General features: G+C 33.9%; 1 protein-coding gene across 4 annotated transcripts in view; it reads right to left on the reverse strand.

The window, feature by feature from the left end:
- The window catches only part of LOC123542969 (uncharacterized), a 43,702-nt gene extending 18,959 nt beyond the window's left edge, over positions 1 to 24,743 (reverse strand). The window contains exons 1-20 of one of the 4 annotated variants that reach the window (XM_045329024.2): positions 24,586 to 24,743; positions 18,642 to 18,758; positions 17,973 to 18,038; positions 16,039 to 16,424; positions 14,704 to 15,165; positions 14,032 to 14,224; positions 12,841 to 12,939; positions 12,322 to 12,462; positions 11,718 to 11,869; positions 11,271 to 11,420; positions 8,829 to 8,997; positions 6,995 to 7,119; positions 5,351 to 5,429; positions 4,390 to 4,586; positions 3,156 to 3,323; positions 2,629 to 2,779; positions 2,091 to 2,195; positions 1,577 to 1,692; positions 828 to 939; positions 58 to 255 (exon numbers count right to left, since the gene is read on the reverse strand). In XM_045329024.2, the coding sequence (XP_045184959.2) occupies positions 58 to 255; positions 828 to 939; positions 1,577 to 1,692; positions 2,091 to 2,195; positions 2,629 to 2,779; positions 3,156 to 3,323; positions 4,390 to 4,586; positions 5,351 to 5,429; positions 6,995 to 7,119; positions 8,829 to 8,997; positions 11,271 to 11,420; positions 11,718 to 11,869; positions 12,322 to 12,462; positions 12,841 to 12,939; positions 14,032 to 14,224; positions 14,704 to 15,165; positions 16,039 to 16,424; positions 17,973 to 18,018 (3,049 nt within the window). In that variant the 5' untranslated portion in view covers positions 18,019 to 18,038; positions 18,642 to 18,758; positions 24,586 to 24,743. Of the gene's footprint in view, positions 1 to 57; positions 256 to 827; positions 940 to 1,576; positions 1,693 to 2,090; positions 2,196 to 2,628; positions 2,780 to 3,155; positions 3,324 to 4,389; positions 4,587 to 5,350; positions 5,430 to 6,994; positions 7,120 to 8,828; positions 8,998 to 11,270; positions 11,421 to 11,717; positions 11,870 to 12,321; positions 12,463 to 12,840; positions 12,940 to 14,031; positions 14,225 to 14,703; positions 15,166 to 16,038; positions 16,425 to 17,972; positions 18,039 to 18,240; positions 18,553 to 18,641; positions 18,759 to 22,746; positions 22,855 to 24,585 lie in introns of those variants that run through there. The other 3 variants (XM_053531413.1, XM_045329026.2, XM_045329025.2) reach the window with 3 other exon arrangements.
- Positions 24,744 to 25,588: the final 845 nt, after the last annotated feature.

Consider the following 25,588-nt stretch of genomic DNA (forward strand, 5'->3'; position numbering starts at 1 on the left):
AGCCATGAAGCAAATATTGCACCAGTCAAGAGGAATATATTTAAAGATTACACTTACCCCATGACCTATCAGTGATGTTACAAATGCTATAAATCATCAGGATCAGATAGCCGGCTGGAAGGCACAGTAAATACCATACACCATGAAGTAAGTACACGAACTCGCTGAGATGAAGCATGCCAGCAAGAAGAAATATCGCCGCCATAACTCCAATATACAGGGTTGTTGTTGAAAATTTTATCTTATCACTGATTACTGCAATAATATACGGTTTCAGTGCAAGTTTAAAATCGTTTTCATCGAACTACATATCTAAAATATAATTATTATAAGATATGGTATTCAAAACATTTTTTCCTTTTATAGTGCATGTATATTAATGGGTTTAACAAAGTTTACTCAATTTGAAGTATACCAGTGAATAATACATTTGATATGTTTCACTCATTGTGAAAACAATTTCCCAAGAAGGTACAGTTTAACATGATGAGATGAAACGTCTGTTTAAAACGTATTTCCTTTCACAAACTTCTTACAAATTTATTGTTTACAGGTTTAATTCAAGAATTTGTTGTCAATAAGGATAATATTTACGGGCTATGGTACAAAACTCTTAGAGTATATCAACACTACGGTATCTTTGCATGCTAATTTACTTAATGATGTATGCCAAATACTTAATGCTCAATGCTGCATACCAAATACTATATGGCATATACCGCTCACTAAAAGGCAAATGCTAGATGACAATAGCTATTGCTCATTGCCAAATGATAATTGATAAATGTTCATCGATAAATACTTTTATTCAATAAATATATAGTTACTGTTCCCTTTTGCTGACGGATCCCCATTGAAATCTGAAGCTATCTGAACTGCGGTGCCAACTACCACAGCCGTCATTATCACAGCGTACAAAAATGTTAGGAGCTTTGCCACCTGAAATTAAGCGAATATTTAACAACCAAGTGCATCATAGTTGCACTTTGCCAATGGCCTTTTAGAGGAAAAAACTGCATGTACACTAATTATTCCGTTGTAAATATGTAGGATGAACTCGATTGTTCTTTCGATTTTCGCAAGTATCTATCGACCTCGCTAGTAATCTATCTTGGTCAGATCATACAGAAACACCCATTCTGTATCAATATGGTTTAGGTTAAATATTATTGAGCTGATAAATCAAGTTAGAGAGCGGCCAACTGTTCCGGAGTCGCCAGCTGGCCAGGGGTGATTCCATATAATATGCACAATCAAGACGGGCGTATACAAATAGAAAATAAAATTCAGTTAAATGTAGACCTTACATATGGTAAAAAATTTTAATGTTTGGTATATTCTAACTTATATGTGATGACATTTTCCAGATATTTTTTTTGCTAAACCTTAACTGCAGTGGAACCGTAATGTCATTCGACAATTTCCATGTTCTATCGTCTGCTTGTCTGTTATTCGGTCATTCTTCTGCCATAACTATGATAGCCCATGTATACGAGAAATGGTTACAGTGACAGTATCGGAATATACCATTATACACGGGTTCACTACCTTGAATCAATTTTTTAAAAATACTTGCATTCAGCTGCGTTTTTGATGACGTCATAAGACATGTCATAGTAAATCCAACACATATAATTAATTGGATCACAAGTGATGAATTTGCACCCCAGTTCCAGCCGTACTTCAGGCCACCTAAAATCAATATTAGCTCGTATTGTTACATTCGATTATATTAAATATATAATTTTACTTTTGTTCAAAAAAGAAGTTCATAATATTCATGTATCATTATAGTCAAATACTTTTTGTGGATATAAAATGAAGCTTTGCATAGTATTAAATTCTAGATATAACCGAGACCTACAAACAATTATTTGTTTTTAAAAATTATTATACAGAAAATGAAAAACAGGCAATGTGTGTCTATTTTACGACACAAAATATTGATTTCGGCTAAATGACACGGTATATTGTATCCCGAACACACTGATTTAAACGTATAATCCCTTGCAAACACGCCACCAGTTGTGAGTAAAAGAAGGACAATGTTAATTCAACAAAACTAACGAAATCATTGTTTCTGTACCTACCTGACACAACAAGTATTACGGAACTTGGCCCTATCAAGGTTGCAAATAGCAGAATCGCTTGATAAATCAGAAAAACAAACGATACACGGTGATTTAATTTCGCAACTGAAATAAGAAAACGTGAATTAAGGTGTATGTTTCCCTATTGATTAATCAGCCGAAAAGAAGTTAGCATGACCACTGAAAACTCTTGAATAAAACCAGGCTTACAGCGTATGATCAAAGGTGGTTTAATGTTCTAACGTGCTAGAATTCATTTTAAGTATTTACTCTGGTTTTTTGGCCAGTTTGATACTAAATGCTCGTGACTGGTCAATTTCTATTTGTCATAATTCTGTATAATCAAATATAATCTCAGAGGCACAAACATGAATGATAATTCTGCCAATGGATTATTGCATTATACTGTAATACGCTTATTTGTTACATCAGCATTCAGCGACGATGGAATCACGTCATGGATATGCTTTACGTTTTGTCGATATGTCGAAGCATCAATATCACACCACTTAAAAGAAGAAGAAGAAATATGTCATACTAATGTGCCATTCTTTGACCAGAAGCATGAGATTTGCTATGGTTGATGCCACCCATCGTCTACGTTGCTTAAAGAATTCATCAAAGTCTTCGGGACAATGAGTACTATTTTCTGACGCGGCACAATATTCTATACGCCAACCGCTCTGTACCTGAAGCAAGTACAAAATGAGACTGTGCTTTATTCATGTAAATCAATTCAATTCAGAAAGTTGAAATCTCTAACCAAAGACGATTTCAGAGGATATCTAAAACACTTGAAATCAAGTCGTTTTTGCAAAAAGGCTATGAAAATTAAAACTCTTTTCGGCCCTGATTTCTAGTAGTTATACTGAACATGAGAACAATGGTTCAAATTACGCAAAGGGTTGTCTACATTTTCAAACCTAGAACAGGAAAACAAAAATGACTGTTAAAACATTGAAATATAGAAAATCAATGTTAATGGAATTCCATGTCAAACATTGGAATGAGATTATTTATACATTTCAAACAAAACGGATGTTCTGAAATACGACCAATATATACCATAAGGGTACAGAACCATCTGTCTTCTCCCATGTCCTTTGTAAGGAAATCGAAGGCATGTTCTACATTGGAAGCATACTGTGGTAGAATGTCTCTTATAGCTTTACATCTGTAAACGCTGAAACATCCTGGAGAACACAACACTGATCCAAGGACATGTTCAGCAGCCTGTCAGATAGAATAGTACATGTATAGTAAACTTTTATTGAATGATTTACTGGTCAATAGTTTTGGCTATTGACAAGTAAGCCATATGGTCTGCAGGTCAATAGTTTTGACCATTGACTGGTACGCCATTCATTAAGTATTTTATTACAATACATCAGAAAATAATGTTTACAGATTGTTTTCAAATTGTTGATATACTAATCTAGAAAACATGCACTGAATACAGACAGGTTATATTATACAATGTACAAACAATGAACTGGTCATTTATATAAATTTTATACGGAAATAGAAAAAGGGGGTGGAAAACAACAGAATTGTTGCAGGCTCGGTTTGAGTCACGTAATAGTGATCAGTACAATATAAGAATTCCAGTGTCTGTTAATTCAAATAATTTGACTGGTTTAACTGAGACGTTCATAAATCGATATTCTCCTTGGTTATCATTTATGTATGTATGCTCATGTTTCAGCGTTGCAACACTGCCAAAACTGACAGTAAAATTCGAAAAACGGCGATAACTTTCTAATTTGTGAACTCCTTTTCTTTGTTAGATCACTTCTTATCTGCGTTTCAAGATAAGACAAAAAGAAACTGTTATTCTCGAAGTTACCTGTTGCAGGGAGTAAAAGTATTAGAAAAAAAGTAAAATCAGTGTAGAACTATGTTTGGTCGGTATAATAATGATTAATCATTTTTACAAATGCGTGTACTCCAGAAACAAACAATTAATTCATATCATTTATTATTTATTATATCTGTTATTCAATGCAATATATGCTTTGAAAGTTTACTTGTCTGAAAAAGTTTAGGGAGATAAGCCGTATAAATTTTCTTTATTTCTGTGCTGTTCTTTCAGCTTCAAATTGTATATATACATTATTATAAACACTTGCACATAAAAAAATATAGTTGAGAGTTATAACCAGAATTTAAATTTAGCTGTAATATGATCTACGGAAAATCTGTTACAAAATAGCGAAAAATAATTATGGGTCTTTGTAACGTAAAACAAAACAAATGAAAATAAATATTTCATGTGAATTCCATAAAGTAAAAAAGGTACCTTTTGAAACCAATGACCAATGGCGTACTCAAAAACCTGGTACCAGAGAAGTGGACCACTACCCAATGGGTGTGTCCTAGCACAAACCGCGCCCACACTATGGTCACGTGTCATAAGATCGAGTAACGCCTCAACTGAATCAGGTGTGAATCTAACGTCAGCATCGGTTGTCAAAATATACGATTCGTCGTCGGTAGCTTGGAAACAAAATGACGTAACGGTGTAAATAGTTTGCAAATTATTTGAACGTTTAAGTTTATTTATAGCCAAAAATATCTTAAATCGAAGACTACTTCAGCAGACTGTAAGTGGAGAAGCAACACAAAGAAGACGATCCATCTCTAGTTTTATTCCCGTTCTGTAGCATGCAGGATGTAAAACATGCATACAATGGACCCTTATCAAAATTATATTAGTTATTTTACATTGAGGAGCTGGGTATCGAACTCGAGAATCCTGACTAATTTTCAAAATTTGGATTTATGCCACTGGAGGTTCCTCCAGCTAAAATAACGAGCATTGCGTGGGAAAAAGTTATCTGTGTTGGTGTTTTACACTTGCCATTCTTCAGAACCAAGGAAGGGTCTGGACACGCAATGCCTTCTGTATTGACACTATCATATATGTAGAGACGCCAATGTAGGTACTCGGAGGTGACTATAGTTAAATTAAGACTGAAATTCTTGTCAGAAATTACGTAGGCAAAATATTAGATATAGTTTACAATTATTGTGACTCATCCTTCAAATCTCACATTTTACCTCCTGGGGTGCATTAGAACTTTTACAGCGAAATGAAATATATGACAGTTATACTTGTCAACCAAATGTTCAGTGAAAAACTTGAGTAATGTCAAGTAATCTCAATGTTTGCCTATATTTCTAATGTTGTAAACATGCAGATCCACAAATAAAGGCAAAGAATATAGCATAAATGAAACCCTGATAACAAAAACACTTACCATCGTCCATTTGACCCATGAGAAAATCCAATACATAGGACATGTACATAACCTGACTCCACCTCTTCTTGTTCTTCACCTACATGAACAAACCCGAAATATTTATTTATATCTTTGATTTCATTTAAAATTTGAATCGAGAGAAATATAAACAAATGAGCCACACCAAGAGAAAACCAACATAGTGCGTTTGCGACCAGCATAGTTCCAGACCAGATTGAGCATCCGCTCAGTCTGGTCAGGATCCATTATGTTCGATCACAGTTTATTTAATTGTAATAGTCTTTGAAAGCGAACAGCATTGGTCCGACCAGACTGCGCGGATGCGCATGCTGGTCGTGATCCATGCTGGTCGCAAAGCCACTATGTTGGTTTTCTCATTGCCCGGCTCATATATATAAATGTATCAATTTCAACACAAAAAAAATATATGTATATACATCCGGAGGATAATCATTCAATTCATGTACTAAAGACTTTTTTTTTATTTTTTAAAGTATACACAAGTATTTGTCCATTACAAAAAAATGTGTGTACTTAAATGGCTAATTTTGCAAGACATTATTGGTGGAAATATATTGAGTATACTTCTAAATCACTCGAAGAAAAAAAACCTTGAATTGATAAAAATACGACTCAGAACTAACAAAGAAGCGATAGAGAAAAAATTGGATAAACATCGTTTATGGTGTTACAGTTTTCAATACCTCACATTAATACATCCAATTAAACCAAGTCTGCTAATATTGGGCTTGGTTGCATGCTTCCAAAGGATCTTCGTACAGATTTCATTAACCGTCATAACAGCAATTTTTAAGTGCAGGGTGGCTACAGTAAAATGTCTCCCCGTACTTGAACTTGGTCTTGGTATATCTTCTGACCCTTTGTAACCATTCAATATCTGTGTAATAAAGTTACGCTGAAGCCATAGCTAGGGGCCGTGAGTGGAGTTTTCCTTCTACTATCTTTCATGAACAGACTCTTTTATAAACCGAGTCTGCTATCATTGTACTTGGCTGTAACTATTCTATGTAGTCTGTAAGTGCCGTGTGACGACAGTAAAATGTCTCTCCGTATTTGGACTCGGTCTTGGTATATTTTCTGATCATTTGCAACCACAGGGTTCATTCAATATCTGTGTAATAAAGTTCTGCTGAAGCCATTGCTAGGCGCCGTGAGTGGAGTTCCCTTTCTACTACCTTTCATGAACAAACTCTGTTATAAACCGAGTCTGCTATCATTGTGCTTGGTTGTATTCTATGCAGTTTTTATCTGCCGTGTGGCGACAGTAAAATGTCTGTAACATGGTATTGGTATATTTTCTCATCATTTGCAACCACAGGGTTCATTCAATATTTGTGTAATAATGTTCCGCTGAAGCCATTGCTAAGCGCCATGAGTGGAGTTTCACATTTACTATCTCTCATTAACAGACTCTGCTATCATTGTGCATGGTTGTTCTATGCTTCCAAAGGACCTTATTATAGATTTTATTATACTAGATAATAGAAAGCAAAATTTCCAGGAGATGCGAGAGTCTGATCACTATTTTAGTTCATTCATACAACACTAGCAATGTAAAACCACAATAAAAAGGACTACCATAGTGTGTACATCTATAATAATATGTTACGCAGATCTTACTTTGAAGTTATCTTTCAAATGGATCTTGAAAATCATTCCAGTTTGACCTGGATCTGCATTCAGTCTCCAGGTCAAGGTCATACCGTATGGTGTCATCGTCTTACTGCATGTTTCTGCTTTCACACCTGAATTATACAACAATTCCCAAACTGTTTCTTTGAAAATGACTTAAAATAGTACAGCCTTATTTTCTTATGAGGTCTCACACTGCTGTATTGAACGAAATGTTTGTTTGCCAAATAAGAATGCTCCTATTACAGACGTTTGAAATAGAAAGAAAAGCTACATATAGCTTATGTAAAACACGTCAATTAAAAGTTTCTGTATATTAACAGTATTGTCTATTAGGTATTAAATAACACACACTTATTAGATGTATCGATAAATTCAGTATAAATGTATATTACTCTGCACTGACAATTATTCTATACATTGTTAAATCTAAATACATTTGATGAGAACTAACTACATTCGACGTTAATATAAAAAGTGCGAAATGGGTATCAAAGGTCTTTAACTAAAGAAAGATTGTTCCCAAAAATAAACAAATATAACAGTATATAAATTCGTTACACTATTCATAAAACCCGTCAAGGTGTGTATATGTAAATATTTCAAGTGCTTAAATATTGATAAAATACTTTATCACAGGTCATACAGGTTATCGGCGATTTGATAAATCATACCAGTTTATGAAATAGAATGATAAATCAACGAGCCTCGGATAAGATAAAAACTGGTGTTGAGTACCTTTCGAGTGGTACTTGTATTGTGATGTAGTGGGCTACGAAATAAATACAAATATATTTATCTTCTATATACATTAGATATATGAGGCCTTATTACATCGTAGTTATATTTTTAACAGTTTTAAAAACAGGAAGTAAAGTTCCATATAAATTAAGTGTTTGGATAAAAGAAGAATGTCAGTTATATTCTATTTTGTATACGCAAATAAATTTGATCAAACATTACAAATAATTTAACCAAAACTTTAAAAAGAAGTAGAAAATATTATCACATTTTTTTTTACTTTTTGTTTCGTTATACATAGTTATACATATGAACTGATTTGAAATAAAAGTTTTCCAAATCAAACAATTGCGAGGCAATTTCTGAAATGTCTATATCATTGAGTAAGAAAACATTTTTTCCCCTGAAGTACTGTATGGTATTTTATTTATTCTTATCTCTGCGGGAGCAATTTTGTATTTTAAATATTTGTGTGTTTTGTCACCAAAACGTATGCAAGAGGTTCAGCTTGTGGGGGATAACTTTTTTTCTTTCATTTACACTGTCCTGTATTTTTGGAACATGGTTTGGATAGTGAGGATTTGTGAGCAAACAACCGATTTACACTCCCAATTAGTGTTCATATTTTACCACTGACAGTTCCAAGGCGGTGCCCCACTGCGTTCCTTTAAGTGTTTGTATGGTCATTTTGTGTAATTGTTTTACGATTTGTTTATGTTATATGCATACGTGTCTATCGTTCATACATACATACATACAACATAGATACATACATGCATACATGCATGCATGCATACAACATACATACATACATACATACATGCACCCATGCATGCATGCATCCATCCATCCATCCATACATAAATGTTTCCCCTAATTTATGTGCATATATACATGTTTGGTAAACAGTTCAATCTAAAACAATACGTTGATTTCGATAACCTGGAACAAAACTTAAATCCGGCAGCAAAAAGATATCCATATTACTGAGCATTATATATCAATATTTACATATGCTCTGAAGAAATCGATGTATTAAAACGCAAGTCATATCGCAAACTAAACCAACTGAAAACATTACCTAAAGTTGATTCTACCAAGGATACTAGTTGCAGAACAAAATCTGTTGGATTCTTATCCTTTACCGCCCCATCAAAGAACACATGAGATTCAAAATGTCTTCCACCGTCACCTTGGGCAAGGTTTATACCTTGTATAGACTCTAGAAGCTGCCGCATTTCATAGTCAGCCTGAGAATTAACAAAAAAAATACTAAAATAATACACGATTAATAACATGTAAAAATACTAAATATATTTTTCTATTGTATCGCAAATAAGTCCCCGCGAAAACGTATTAATTATGCTTACAACATTCGCAGGTTTAAACAACGCTGAATGCAACACATTAAAGAACTTTGATCTCTTAAACACAACACGGGATCAGTTTGTTCAAATTTAACAAACTCTCGATTACACATATTTTTTTCAATAGTGAACAATAACTTTTTGTTTTTATAGTGTTATCCTCAAAACAAACATACAAAAAGAGCAGATATTACATATGAATATTACGGACAAACACTAAATGCACAATGAGGACACTACTTTTGAAAGGTTATTTATTTTAAGGACCTGGGGCCTTTGACAAATCAAATTTCTGGCTGCACAACCACACTCTCACACAGCCATTTTATCCATTATTTCCGAAACACGTTTTTTCTTGATTTCTTTCTTAATACAAGATGAATCAATTGATGTAATACATCATTCTGACGAACCTCGAGGTTGCTAATAGGACAGTTTAATTTTTATGCCCCCGAAGGGAGGCATATAGTTTTTGAACCGTCTGTCAGTCTGTCGGTCTGTCAGTCTGTCTGTCCGCAATTTTCGTGTCCGATCCATATCTTTGTCATCGATGGATGGATTTTCAAATAACTTGGCATGAATGTGAACAACAGTAAGACGACGTGTCGCGCGCAAGACCCAGGTCCGTAGCTCAAAGGTCAAGGTCACACTTAGACGTTAAAGGATAGTGCATTGATGGGCGTGTCCGGTCCATATCTTTGTCATCCATGGATGGATTTTCAAATAACTTGGCATGAATGTGTACCACAGTAAGACGACGTGTCGGGCGCAAGAACCAGGTCCGTAGCTCAAAGGTCAAGGTCACATTTAGACGTTAAAGGATAGTGCATTGATGGGCGTGTCCGGTCCATATCTTTGTCATCCATGGATGGATTTTCAAATAAATTGGCATGAATGTGTACCTCAGAAAGACGACGTGTCGCGCGCAAGATCCAGGTTCGTAGCTCAAAGGTCAAGGTCACACTTAGACGTTAAAGGATAGTGTATTGATGGGCGAGTCCGGTCCATATCTTTGTCATCCATGGATGGATTTTCAAATAACTTGGCATGAATGTGTACCACAGTAAGATGACGTGTCGCGCGCAAGGCCCAGGTCCGTAGCTCAAAGGTCAAGGTCACACTTAGACGTTAAAGGTCATTTTTCATGATAGTGCATTGATGGGCGTGTCCGGTCCATATCTTTGTCATTCATGCATGGATTTTAAAATAACTACGCATGAATGTGTGGCACAGTAAGACGATGTGTCGCGCGCAAGACCCAGCTCCGTAGGTCAAAGGTCCTAAACTCTAACATCGGCCATAACTATTCATTCAAAGTGCCATCGGGGGCATGTGTCATCCTATGGAAACAGCTCTTGTTTCAAAATATATTGGTTGGCTTTGAGTTTATCCCCAAAACCGGTTTTGCGGGCCAGCAGTGTTTTCCATTGCAATTTCAACCATTTTTGACACAGTATTTTTGTTTCTATATATAAAACATAACTTCATTTTATGAATGGATTGTTATAAAACTTTTAGAATATGCTGTTGTGTAGAAGCAACATTTAAATGTATTGCTTTTTTCAGAATTATTATTTTGTCTGATGCAAAATGCATCTGGGCCAATGAAAATGTATTTTTGAAAATATTGCAAAACAAATAAATATGATCCTACTACGACTATCGCAGACCCTCATATTGATGGAAAGTATATACATGAATCTTGCAATTCACGAAAAAACCTTGACAAGGATTAGGTAGACTAAAGAGAAAATTCACTTTCTGGGGCGATACCATACAAATAAAATAATTCCTGTCTAACCGTAACACTGCCTTATTAACACGTTTTACCCTTGGCAATAGTACAAAAACAATGACAACAGGTACGAGACCCATCTCAGAATCAAGTCTTAGATATACTTAACCTTTAGCCTGCTAAATTCCTAAAATGGACTGGTCCATCATTCAGTTTGGGCAGTACCATTTAGTATTTGAAGGGGTGTTCACTGAAAATTTACCAACTGAATAGCGGACAGTGCAGACCATGATTAGCCTGCACGGATGTGCAGGCTAATCTTGGTCTGCACTGGTCGTAAAGGCAGAATAACTCGCCGCCAGCAGGCTAAAGGTTAATGTAACAAAAATCTCCATTTGGAAAATATCATAGTTTCACTAACCTCTCTATACATAGTTGTACAGATGATAATTTTAGATCGTTTCGCTTTTTTCACAGGATCTTCGTGACATTCGTCATTGTGTTCGTTCCTTCTCATTAACATAAACCATTGTTCTAGCAGCGCAGAGTTGTACATTGGTACCCAGAATAACTTTAAAATATCAATCCATTGAAAAAATTAATCATTCAACAAAATCGGTCAAATGTAAAACTTAGCATCATCACATACCATCAGAAAACCTGTAATGCCGATCGGCAATTTCCGATTGATACCGTATTCTCCGAATACAATTTCGACAATTTCCGGTTGTTACGTAAAGCCACGAGCCGGTTGAGCTGCATTTTCAATATGTATCTTAAGTTTAAATATCCTGAAAATTAGCAATCTTAATTAAGTAGCAAAACGTCTGAATATTGCTATTTTCCCCTACAATATGCTTAGTCTAACCTGATCTTCCTTTAGCATCACAATAGATTGACTTCTGAAAATCAACCATCCTGTAGATAAAGCCTGTGCCAGCACCAGACAGCCGGCGGCTACAAGCAGAAGGGTCATATCCGATGACTCTAACTTGGGACAAGCATCCGATATGCCACCATCTGGAAAAGTAACAGTATTACATTCCATTGTACTTACAACAGAAAGTGTGCTTCTAGAGGTTAACAGCCATTTTTAAAGATCCTAACTCATAACAATCTCCTGTTACAAATACACCAAAAACAACCGGCAGCTAGATGCAGAAGTGACATGATTCAGATCCTAATTCATTAAAATCCTTTCCTATAACAGTCAAAACAGTACAATTCCTTGCCACAGTAAACTTAACTAGTTTTATATATGTCAAAGCACTAATTTGTCACATATATATAAGCATAAGTATTGGATATATTAGTAATTTAAATGGAAAATTAAAGATTCATTTTTTTCTGATATTACGTACAGTACCGATATAGTTATTCAAATAAATATAGTCATGAGATTCGAAGGTTGTCTCTTTCTTTTTTGTCATTCGTTTCTGTTGTGAATTAGGAAAATAGAACATTTTGCATACTTTCTCTCCTGATTAAAACACCCTCACAGCTTTTGTTAACAACGAGAAGAACCATAGAAAGGGGCGTGGCCAAAACCAAAGGTACTGAAAACGCCCATCGCTGCATACACGTCGTACATGCGATATATCCAAACATGTAGCCTATCGAGTGAGGAAAAAAAACATTCAATTACATTTTCCTTCATGAAAATTAAATTAATATAGACTTTTAAAAAAGTAAATAAGTTCTATTTTTCTCACTCTGGTTTGAATGTTCAAAGTAGGAAATCTTAAACGACATCTTTTGTCAGAAGACACATTTGAGCATGTCCGTTAGAAAATCATTGGTATGCAATACGATAGTAAATTTTATTGATGAGGCAAACGACCTTCTTAGACGTAAATTTGTAGCTATGGTAAAAGATGTTTTGTACAATTTTTTTTTAAATTCCTAAACTTTTCAAGTTAAGTATAATTTTAAATATATTTGTTTGTATGGATGTATATATATATAAAGTTATATTGTGTCATAAAACTGACCTAATACGCTTGTTGCTATGTTTGCCACAAAATAGTATACTTCCTTTGAGCTTGTACCAGACCAATTCCAGCCACTTTTATAGTTCAGCTTGGACATATCTGTCAAAAGCAGCCAAATTAACAAACATATTCTGAAATAAATTATATTTGCACACACAAGTGCATAAAATTTCGGTAATAAACTGTTTTGTTAATTATGTCAGTTTTTCCTGATTAGATGTAAAGCATATAAATTAATTTACGTTGCCGAGGTGTTGTGGTATCAGTTGAAAGCTCAAACCATGTAATTCAACCAATTTCATTGAATACTATCTAAATGCAGTGCGCATTATACATGTTTCGTCCAGTAATTTATACTGTACAAAATTCAGGATATATGCAATGGAGTTCCGGCTTTACTTTGTCGCCATATTGTTAAAGTTTTTTGCTATTGTGTCAGAAACATGGGCCCTGACGTCACCTTTCGTGTAACGGCCAGTTCTGAATGTTTTCGGCATTTTTCCTTTCACTCTGAATGTCATATCAATGAAAAATTTAAAATATTTGTCACTTTGCATTTAGAAAATGCTACTTTTCTGAATGCAAAGTGAAAATTAGTTTGTATTTTTCATTAATACGACATTTAGAGCGCAGGAAAGGAAAAATGCAAAGAGCATTACGAACTGGGCGTTGCACGAAAAGTGACGTCAGGAGCCATGTTTCTGACACAATAGCAAAAAACTCGAACAATATGGCGACAAAGTAAAACCGGAACTAAATTGCATATATCCTGAATTTTGTACAGTATAAATTTCAGGACAAAATTCGGCAAAAAAAATTTGGGGCGCATTCCACCTTAAGCATAGGTTTCACGTCGTATTTCAACATTGATATTCCAACATAAAAACTATTTAAAGGTCACTTACCAACATTTGACATAGATCTTACATAAAATATCAGCCTAGATATTTCATGTGTAAACATTATTTAAAGTTGTGGCTTACCAACATTTGACAAAGGTTTTCACATGACAACTTTTAGCATAGGTTTTAAACAAAATATCAACATGGATATTCCAAATGTAAAATCTATTTAAACGTCACTTTCCACCAGTTTACACAGATTTTACATAAAAGATCAGCATCGATATTCAAAGTGTAAACGCAATTTAAAGGTCACGTAGCAAGATTTGGCCTAGGGGTTGTTACTTACCAACTTTTGACATAGGTTTTACATAGAATATCATCATGGAAATTCCAAATGTAAACAATATTTTTAGGAAGGACATGTAAATTGTGAGCTTCCATGTTGCTCTTTCATGTTCTGATTCCGAAGTTCTTTCATCTGCATTTGGTGGTGGTCTTGGTATCAGTCTAAAACTTTCATGCATAGATGAACGTCCATTCTGCAAAGGAAATGAAAAATTACTAGAATGTACAAGTTAAAAAGACTCTTTAACAAAATGCACCAACATTACCAAAAAAAAAATATATCAACAGCAGCCATATTGTTGCTTTCCCGTACAAGTAGTAGTTAAATATTCCTAGATGCCAATCTTTACTCTTAAAAAGCAATGATGGTGAAAATGGGAGCAGTTTTCAAACATGCTCAAGTTAGAATAAAACCTATTTTATGATCGCCACATATGCTCAGTACGTGTTTTAACGTGTAAAACAAATGGCTAATTAGTGGCAGGGGTGGTGTAAGATGGGAGATCCTCACTCCGAGTGCCTGTAAGCTGATGTTGCTTTCAGACTTTTTCCGAGATTTATGCTGTCAGTTGTATTGCCATTGCATTTAAATTAAACATTAGAATTTCTGGGGACTGATTAATAAAATACCCATGTTTTCAGAATTTCACTTAATTGTATGAACTATAAATACCTGACTGACTGTCTGGTACCCGGTACTGGTACTTGCGCTAGGAGTACTTGAACCTGTTCCCATAGTATCAATAACGTACGATTCTTCCCCATTTTCCTCTACAATCTCTTCGTATTCACTTCTTATATCAGTTTGTAATAGAAAATTCAAAAGGCCTGGTGTCCAAGATATTGACAGAAATAGTATTGCGACTGGAACCATCCATATTTTGTCAGGATCAATACCTTTCATAAGGTAACCAGTCAGACCAATGCCTATTAATTCGAATACTAAAGCCAAACTAAAAAGGCACTTCCATTTGCTTTCACTGTTATTCCTAAAACTAGTGAAAATGATGGAGCATAAAGGAACAATGAAGACACAATTCATGAGAAGAATGACGTTGTGGGCGCTTGTTATTCCAGGAATGTTGAAAACAAACATGCAGATTCCGAATGATTCCATTAAACTGATGAAGAATCCCTGCAAAAACAAGATTTCAACAGTGGTCATTTATAAAACAAAATAGTTCACGGTTATCTTGAAAATATCAGGCATGCAGAATTCAGAAATAGAATGTACATTTATAAAATAATATTTCATGGTTGTTTTGATTATGTTGAAATAATCTGCTTTTAAATTGAACATTTGGGAAGTAGAAAATCACCTTGTCTACAACTATACATGAACATTTGATTTAAATACCTTATCCTTAGCTATTAACCGTAAACGTACAAACTCCTCATACAATGTATTTAACTTGGCTAAAAAGACTCGGAACACAAAGAGCTGCTTTTACAATTGAATGGCATATTGTTCCAGTTATTTCTTCTGTGGCATACAAATTAATGCTATGGCTAGTTATGTAACGGTGACCGAATATTCGAATACAAAAAAAAATGCTATCTGTTACCATCCCTAATTAAATTGTACATCATTTTCAACCTAACCAAAAATACTGTTTATAAACTTAGTGTAGATTTTTTTGTTTTGGTGTTTATATATTATATGTTGTGTAGTACTTGATATAAGAAGAATCCTTTAATGGAAATGGTGATTTATAATTCGTATTATAACCACATTATGTTGTCACTCTCTTGAGGTGCACTGTTCTCATTGTAACCAAATTACTATATAAAAACAATATTTCTACATTACATATTTCTATTTAAGATTCAATGCCGTGAATTTTCTAAACTCTGTTCTTTCCGAAGTTTTCCTCTTGTTTCATGTACAATAAATTAATGTTTAGTGTCGGGCCATGGAATAAAGTTCCAATTTCGTTTGCGTACAAAAATGAAATCCACAATAACTTGCATCAAAGTTACAAATAAAATCAATTATTAAAATACTTACCACGATAAGCGCTTTCTTTCTTGGCCATGGCAAATCTTGTCGAAATGCCCCAGCCCAAATACCTCGAATAAAATTAATCACATTTGGAATGACTGCTAGAAGCTGGAGCATCACGAACTGTTTTTCCACTACTCCTTCTTTTACCTCTTCTTCGTCTCGATTCATCTTGTTTGATAAAGCTATGATAGATATTTTACTGTCAGTTACACACGCGAGAAGGAGTGCGCCAAGGATGACCGTTGAGATCCATTTTGTTACTATAACTTTAACTGAAGGTCGATGCCGATATGAAATCTTCTTGCTGAATTCTCTGTCAATCTTTGATTGGTTTTGGATTGCCAATTTCTTTTTCGGTTTATTTCCTCCCACAGGCATACTTGAATATCCTGTAAAACATATAAACACAACTTATTTTTTCATTGACTGTTAACGGGTTCTAAAACTTGAAATAACTTAATATAGGAGCGACGAAAGGTAATTACAAAAAAGGCAGAATACATATACCCAACCGAAGCTATATCAGTCTACAATATACTAATTTTTATTGTTTCAAGATAAACAGAAATATAGTTGCACACAGATCTTTATTAAAAGAAATACAGCGATGAAAGACTAAGGTCAAAGTTTGTCACATTTTAGTTGAGATTTTTTCTTTCTAAAACAAAATCTGCAAAATGGGAGTACTGTGAAAATGACATGTTACACACTTTCATATACAATTTTTTACAAGGTATCATAATATAAACAAACAGACTGTGTAAGAATGAGTAAAACATTGAAATAATGGGGGGAAAAACAACTTTCTCCCTGCCTTGTTAACAATATCTTACACTTTATCAAAATAATATTTATAATGGATTAATAAATTCTATACCAGACAATACTGACCAAAATGTCACACAAACTGTGGTGGAGTAGCTGTAAATCTTGTCATAAAGGCGCGTATTGTCAGATAGTGATATTCACTTTTTTAGATCTACTGAATAACACATAATATTTCTGACTGATATAACGTTTTAACATTTAACTGGTTCAATTCATAACATTGATATAGAACTACAAAATATGAAATTGGTTAATCTATAAGAGACTGTTTATTGACATTATACATACCAAATGCATCGGATGGTAGAGGCAAAAGGAACAAGGACAACACTTTGAATGGTGATTGTTATGTGTTTAGTGTTAATCATATACATGCAAGACATGGTACTGACACATTCCCGATAAACACACATGTAAAAATAGCATGCTTGGGTAACTATAGGAAGAACACAGAGCGGACGCTGTGGTCAGGTGGTAAAAATGTCTCACTACGACACCAGAGGACGTAGGACGTGAGTTCGAGCCCACGTTTCTCCACTTCTTACTAACATTGGGATATGAGTTCCGTGTGTGTTGGTTTTACACCTGGCACACTAATGAACCGTGAAGCTTATGGAATTTATGAGCTTCTTCTGTAACTTTCTCTATCCTCAAACTAAATTAGCTAGCCTCTAAACAGTCTTCTGGATGAGTCACACATATGGGTTTTCTGATGGTAATTATAAATAAGCTCACAAACAAACAAAGGAATGGCAGGAAAGTAGAACAATGTACATAAAAGGTCAAAAATGAAGAACCTGGCGTCAACTTTTGCCCATTTACCGTATATTTTCGCTTATAAGACGAATTAACAGGTCATATTTCCAGTTCGGAAAGAAAAAGAAACCTCAGATTGCATGTCCGACTTATGCGAGTGCGTCTTATAAGCAAAAAATATACGGTAATATAAAGTTATCAGGTAAATTGTTGATATTTAAGTTATTTAATGTCAGATTTGCAGACGTGATACCAATAGACTTGCAATCTTTGCAATCTTTGGATGAATCAAGACTTTGACCTTTGATGATACAGACCTACTTTAGAATATGACGCATGCTTTTTGGTTTTACCTGAGGCAACTGTAGAAGTTGTGTTAAGCAGAGATTCTGTATCCATGTTTTAAATATATGAATTGTCTAAAAGAAAGCAACAAGAAATAATCCTTTCGAATACATAAAATCTCTAAAAATGTAAAATCACAATAAAATGCCACACCATTTTTTCTTTACTGTGTTCGTTAACTTTCCTTTCAATGTACAATATTTTTTACAATGCCTGAAAATAAAATATTCACAGTCAAACCGTCCATTCAAGAAGATAAATCAAATCAATACTTACTGGTATTTAAGAAAAGTACCTATTCACTGAAAAAGCTTAATTTCGTTTTTTATACAACTAATATTAAATAAGTATCAACGATATGTCATTTAGAACTTAAGTACAATATATATATGCACCGCAGCTCTGCCCTCAAACAGACATATTGTAATAGTTACAAGGCTCCAGTGTGCCGGAAGTTATGGGCGCTTTTAAATGATTATAACAAACAATGGGTTAAAAAATTTAAACTGATAAAAATTTAACAATAACCTCTACGTGTAATATCAGTTAAATATACTTTAAACAAAATGTGTTAAGGTCTATTTTAAACAATAAATACTGATAATATATGATACAGTAGATAAATAATAAATTTTAACACATATTATCATTGAAATAAACCTAGATTGTTCACGTACCTGTTTGTATTTGTTGTATCTGAAGATTTATTGGTCAGGATTTTTCCAACTTCCGCATGTCTTTCCTACCTTACGAGATCTCTGAATCTGGACCTGGATTTTGTGGTATAAAAAAACCTGCAAGTCAGGATAAAAACACAATAAATGCACGTGCTCAAACTACTAGAAAGAGACATGTTGCATTACGCAATTAATTTTCAATGATGCAACGTTAAAAGTATTATACTGAGCTAGGTCTTAAGGACTACAAGTGTGTGCGGTTCAATTCCTATGCACTTGAACTCTGAACCATGGTAAGTCTGTCAATAAACCATGCAAAGTTCTTGAGTGTTTCATAAATCAAGTAAGGCTATTATAAATTAATTGTTTTAGACTGATTCTAAATATATACATTCACTTTAGAATATACATATGTGATTTTATAACTAATGAATAATCATAAGACAGTGTTGAAATAAAAATCCCCTGATCCTTACTTCCATGTAATAACAATAATATGACACTTGTCAGTCTATCAACTAAAGGATATCTATCTTTATACCATTTTTTATCATTGTGACGTTAAAGTGTTTGTATTGTTTTATGATTATTTTATTCACTATCATTGCAACTCATACTAAAATGATCAACATTCATTACAATGTGAAAATGTTTATTTGCGGTACAAAAAAAAAAGATCATTTTAATATTCACCAAATGATGGCTTATCAGTTAGAACCCTCACCCTCAACCCCCAACCCCTACGCCAATAGTTCGATAATAAAAATACTGGTCAAAGTTTATCATGTATGAATGAAGCAAGGGTCAATCCAGACATATATAGTAAAGCTAGACGGTCGTGCAGGAATTGGTATTTTAGCTTTTATGATGCAAATAATTGTCCCAGTATACCAGTTTCATCAGTCCAATATCTTGCTCTTTCGCACATGATGTTGAGAACAAAACATTATGCCATTGTACAAATAGTTGGTTTACTAGAATAAACACGTGTACCAAAGTAGTAATAGCTATTTTGTAAATTCTTACGTTACATTAGTCTACGTGGACGAGTGGTGAAGATCGCTGAGTTTGAACCACTTGCCGTTTAAAACCACACATGAAGAGTATTACGGTTCGAACCCACATCGGTGAGGATCAAGTGCTTCGGAGTCAGCGACCTTAGCTCCCCCCCCCCCCCCCACACCCCTTCCGACCTCCCCCACTCGAAGTTCGTTAAATGCATACAATATTAAGATAATGAATCATATGAATCATAATAAAAAAGATAATAAAAATCTGTCCATAAGTGTATGCCGACAACTTTTTGCAGTAAAAGATTTCTTTAATTATAAAAGAAATTTTACAGGTACTGAAAAGATGTCTCAGGAAACATTTGTTAAACAAGTGTATGTTATCTCATTTTAGATAGACACGTTAAAATATTTAAAGAGGGCGGCCACGAAATTTTGATGAATAAATCTAGTTGCATTAAGATCTAGATACAAAAAGATTTTCACCTTACGTCACACTCTTTTACATCATTATTGAAAATAAAGTTAATCTACACATGATATCATACATCACAAAAACATACGTAACTTGTTTTGTGTTCGTACAAACAATTTGATAAACTTAGAAAGAGAAAAATCTATTTTTCCTGCACTACGCAAACATGTCTCTTCCGGGTTCAGAAAATAGAACACACTGAGTGCGTGGGAACAAAACCGGTACAATAAAGCGCATATGCACAAGGAAACCGGTGGACAGGCCACGACGTATATACCCCAAGACCCTTTATTCCCCTTATCCCCTATGCTCCTATATCGGGACGATTGCCCATCGGCTTAACCTGACTGAAAACAATACAACTAGAATATAAGGCTTGCATTTCAATTACTTTAAAGTTTTTTTTCTTTTTTCTCTTTTTTTTTCTTTTTTTCTTTATTTATTACAAAAATGAATGTATTTTCTGTCTATTCATGTTTACTTGTGAAAAAAGTCGTATTTTTACAGAATTTATAAATGTGTAAATAAAAGTCCGTCCATGTTTCCTACTATTTAGGACGTAACAGGATTTGTTCTCGATAAATTTGTTTTCTCGCTTGTTTTGTTTTTTGCGCTCCTTCTGTTCAGGATTTAAAAGTGTTAAACATATACATGTAAATGTACCATACGTTTATTTCTCCCAAACAGAAATTTATCACGACAAACACACGTAAACAAAACATGAGACTATTTTGATTTCACCTGGATATTCACCAAAAAAAAAAGTTATCAACGTAATAGGCCTACGTGTTTATTTTACATGTATGTGTACACCCCTCTATCAATATCGTATAATTCTAAACCACAATAAAAATGTCTTAATGATGTAAAAGTATCAGTCGAACAATATTTAAGGGAAAATGATCATAATAAAACTGAATATCTCAGTCAATCAATGTTTTTTCTCATTATTTTATCCATTATTCTGCGTAAAATGTTACTTCACAATTAAATGTTAGATTGAACTCAATTTTAAAAAAAAATGTGTGACTTTGTACGCAAATGTTTGTTAAGAATTAAATGTTGTTTTTTCTGCGTTTAAACGCTTAAAAACTACGTTGTGACTCTTAGAAAATCCAAGAATAGAGCTTTCGATTCTTGGACAAATTGCAAGACGTTTTGCAGTTCAAAAATATGTGGGTAGACTTCCATGTGTTCAACATTTTAATAGAACAGACAGACCAGCCTACGTGAAATTGTAATTCCTGATTTGTGGTTGAATATCCTTAAACCCAGGAAAGAAATCAAAGTCTTGTCAATTCAGTTTTGTACTATCGGAAATAATAAGTTGTGAGTTAATGTAATGTTCTTTTTTGATATTCATTCTGGTGTCAAATTTTGAAAGAGGTTTTGTTCGAACTACGCCGTGTTGTTCACGTATTTATATAAATAACTAGCAATCGCGCGTGCAATCTCGCAGAAAGAGTGGTCGGCTATATTATTACATCAATGATGTTTATATGAAAATAGCCGCTTTTTTTCCATACAAAACATAATTGAGTCGCACCATGAGAAAACCATAGTGCATTTGCGACCAGCACGGATCCAGACCAGCCTGATCCATACTGTTCGCTTTCAAAGCATTTTGCAATTAAAGAAACCGTTAGCGTACAGCATGGATCTTGACCAGACTGCGCGGATGCTCAAGCTGCTCTGGATCCATGCTGGTCGCAAACGGACTATGTTGGTTTTCTCATGGCGCGGCTCATAAACTGAATGTAAATATTTTCAAATAGTCCGGGGTTTCAGCTGAAACAGATCTTTGCGTGTTTGAACGAACGAAGATTATATCTGTCATTACTTGAAAAAAAAACTAATTATCATATAAAAGAACTGTTTTACATTTGATATGTTTGTTCTCATTCAAATTGATAAAGCGGGATAGACCTAAAACGCTATGTAAAAGACATAAATCGAATGAATAATGAAAACCATGTGTAATGAACACTATACATAGACACACTCTCAATGTGGAATGCATGAACTATTTTATGTTTTAAGATTGGTTTCAGATTTCTGACACTTACAGTTACTAAAACCAGCAAGGATTAAACATTTTTGCAACCTGCACCCAAACAGTTTGATGTTTTATTACGTCAGTCTAGTTCAATGATTTATTATGTGCTTTTTGAAGCGTGTTCTTTGGAATCCTTACCTCGTTGAGCTGCTCATACTGTTATTCATGTCAAAAATAGCAACTTACAATAATAACAATAAACTGTCATCTTTATATTCATATTAACTCACGAACACTCAGTTTCTTATATTTTAGCGTCCGCAAGTTATAATCGTTTTCTGTCAACGGTAGGCGTATCTTAAAGGCCTGCTCCCGCCCTAGCTTTTAACCTTAATTTGTCACTAAAAAAGCATGGAAGTCCTGACTATAAACAGTGACGCCTGTCAAAATAGAGTTTATTTCATATAAAATTCTATATACGTGCTAAAGTGTGACATGTGGCCGTTAACTGTTACCTATTGTAATAATAGGTTGCATACACACAATAAAATTTGAATAGCCGCGGAGCAGGGCTTTAAAATCATATCAAACCTGTTATTAAAAAAATGTTGTATTTAAACTTACCGCTAGCTTCTGATGCAGGATTCAGCGAGATAACGGTAGTGTGTATATGCACAATTTGCATGAAAAATGTGAATTATAAACGTAGATCACTTCCCGGTTAAATGTAGACTGAAGAAAATCAGAATGTTTAAAATCGGTAATTTATAAACATACAAAGATATTCATGATAAGTCTGTTTTGGAAAGGTTTCTGAACAAACCTATCTAATACGGAAATCATTTAACATCAGAAAAGAAAATGTAAAAATAGCTGAAGCATAAAGTATTATTTACTCTTTTGTACTCTTTATATTTCATACCAAACAATTTCAAACCAGTTATTTAAATAGCTATCATTATGCTTAAAAGTTAATATTAAAAAAAAGCAAAAAAAAAAAAAAAGAAATTTTATCTTATTTAGATAACTTAGATATCTTTCACTTTGGCCTTTCAACGATTGTGCATTTTTAGTATGTTAAGTTCATAAATATTCACAAAGCAGGTATAGATAAAACGTTACAGAAAGAACAAAAAATCCACCTTGCATGTTGCACCTGTTTGAACTGAATAGATTATTCTACAAAACCAATACATGCAAAGAAAAATTATTGACCTGAGGAGAATAGGATGGACAGACGGACAGAAGGCCGAGAAAAGCGCCAGTCTTAAGTATACAAGCGTGGTTTTCAACCAGTAAGGGACTGAAAATGGTTTCGCGTACACACCAAAGCCGAAACGTCATTTATAACGTTTTGGAATCGGTGTCAACACACATATGCCTATACTGCATCGTATTTGGAGGTGAATATAAACAAAAAAAAACGTCGACGCCGTCGGACAAAAAATGGGTCTAATATTGAGTCTAATAAACAGTTCCACTGATCTGGCTAATACAAGTCAGTATTCTAAAATAACGTTAACGTTCTTAATCAGTTTTTAACCATTTTTGCATATGCAAATTTATTGTCTTTCGAGAACAATATATGTATGTAGATGGGACAGATTCAAACAAGAAGGAGAAATTGTTTTCGTTTCGTTTTCTCTGTCATGCGTGTACATTATGTAAAATTCCTATTTGCAGTGGTAAAAGTCCTTTCACTTTTCGTTTCGGTTTCGGTGAAATGACTTACACAATTATTTAAGAATTAAATCAAATTATGATTTTTAGCTATTTTTATAAAGTGTATTTTTTTCAGGACAAGAGCGGAATACATTCTCTTCAATGAAAATTTATATCTCATTTATCAATCAATAAAAGTGTATGATCTATGTGAAGATACTCGATTATACTTAAGTGCTTTAAGATAAGTTTAAAATTCATGTTAAAGCTACTCGACCACAGGTGGAGCGATTTTTAGGCCATTTCTTTTCCACCAAATTTAGCTTTGAATGTATGTATGAAACACAAAAAAAAAACGATAAAGTGAGCGAGTGATTTGTCCCCAGTATTTAACGGCGTACTGAACAAGAGATATGTGGTAATTTATTAAAGGTGGTACTGGTCACTTTCGTAGCACCAACATTTTATGAATTTTTGAGGAAAAGAATTTTCGCCTGAGATGTGTGAATGGGTCGCTCTGGATAGAATTGATAGAAGTTTTACCGTAATTTTAATTTTTTGAAAAGGATCACTTTAATTTCGAAAACGCTTTAAAGATTACACGTCTATATAGCTTTTTTGTTTTTGTTATAACATATGTCTCTAAACTGTATACTTGGAGACAAGAAAAACATTAACTGCGTGTGTGAGATGAAAGAAGCTTTGAAGTGTCAAAATACCTGTAAACACATGTGTACTACTTTAAAAGTAAATTTAAACTTTTATTTTAAACTGAAACATAATCATGTATGATATACTTACGAGCTGTTCTTGTATTAATGTATCCTTGTTAATCCATTGAAATATTCGAGTTTAAGATACAACAGATTCAACTATTATATATAAATTTACTTAGGTATATTAATATTTATTTACATAATGCAGGTACGGGTACTTCTATTTTCGATTTCTTTGTGTAATGTAATCTCAACATTTTGATAAACCCGATGTTAACCGGGTTTTCCCGATAACAAGTATCCCGAGTGTGATATAGATATCTTATTAGAGAAATATGCAGTTTCATACTTGTACGTGTACGCGTGATAATAAACATAAGCTGACAGTATGATTGAGTTTTTTTGGACTTCAGACATATTGGTATTACACTTACTTTATATTTATTCTAAATACCAAATCAGCAACCAGACATTTTCATTATTGATATACTATCCTAGGTAACAGGGTACTTCTAATGGATTTTGTGAGGGCGGAACAGGGGGGCGAGGTTAGCGCCATTTTCAGCAGTATTTCAGTTATTTATTGGCGGTTAGTTGCCTTGTCTAACCCGTTCGTTTGCTGAGAAACATGAAAACAAAAAAGTTTTCTTTACAACTGATTTATGCTTTCTATATATTTCAAAGTTATGTCCTGGGTAAAACTATTATTGGTACACCGATCACAAATAGGATTCTTATTCATTATTATTATTATTATTATTATTATTATTATCATCATAGTTATTTACTATTTTTGAACTGGTTTCCACAAGTAACAGGCAGCCTGTTCACATGAATCTGTTTACTACAAAAAACTTATATAATTAGAATGTCACTAAATTATAACCTGACATGACTTAGGAGAAAACTGAATATTGCCACCCCAGATACCTGTTTAAATTCTGACGCGTACATTTTCCCGCACATATAACTATGAAATTACAATTTATGTCTTTTTTGTGAAAACGAAATAGCGTATTTTGCCATGCCAAATGAATCTCCTGTTTTAAGTTTTATGCTCATCTGCTCAGCTTTGCTATCAGTTCTGC

Source organism: Mercenaria mercenaria, chromosome 19, assembly GCF_021730395.1.
Source record: "Mercenaria mercenaria strain notata chromosome 19, MADL_Memer_1, whole genome shotgun sequence".
Classification (NCBI taxonomy): domain Eukaryota; kingdom Metazoa; phylum Mollusca; class Bivalvia; order Venerida; family Veneridae; genus Mercenaria; species Mercenaria mercenaria.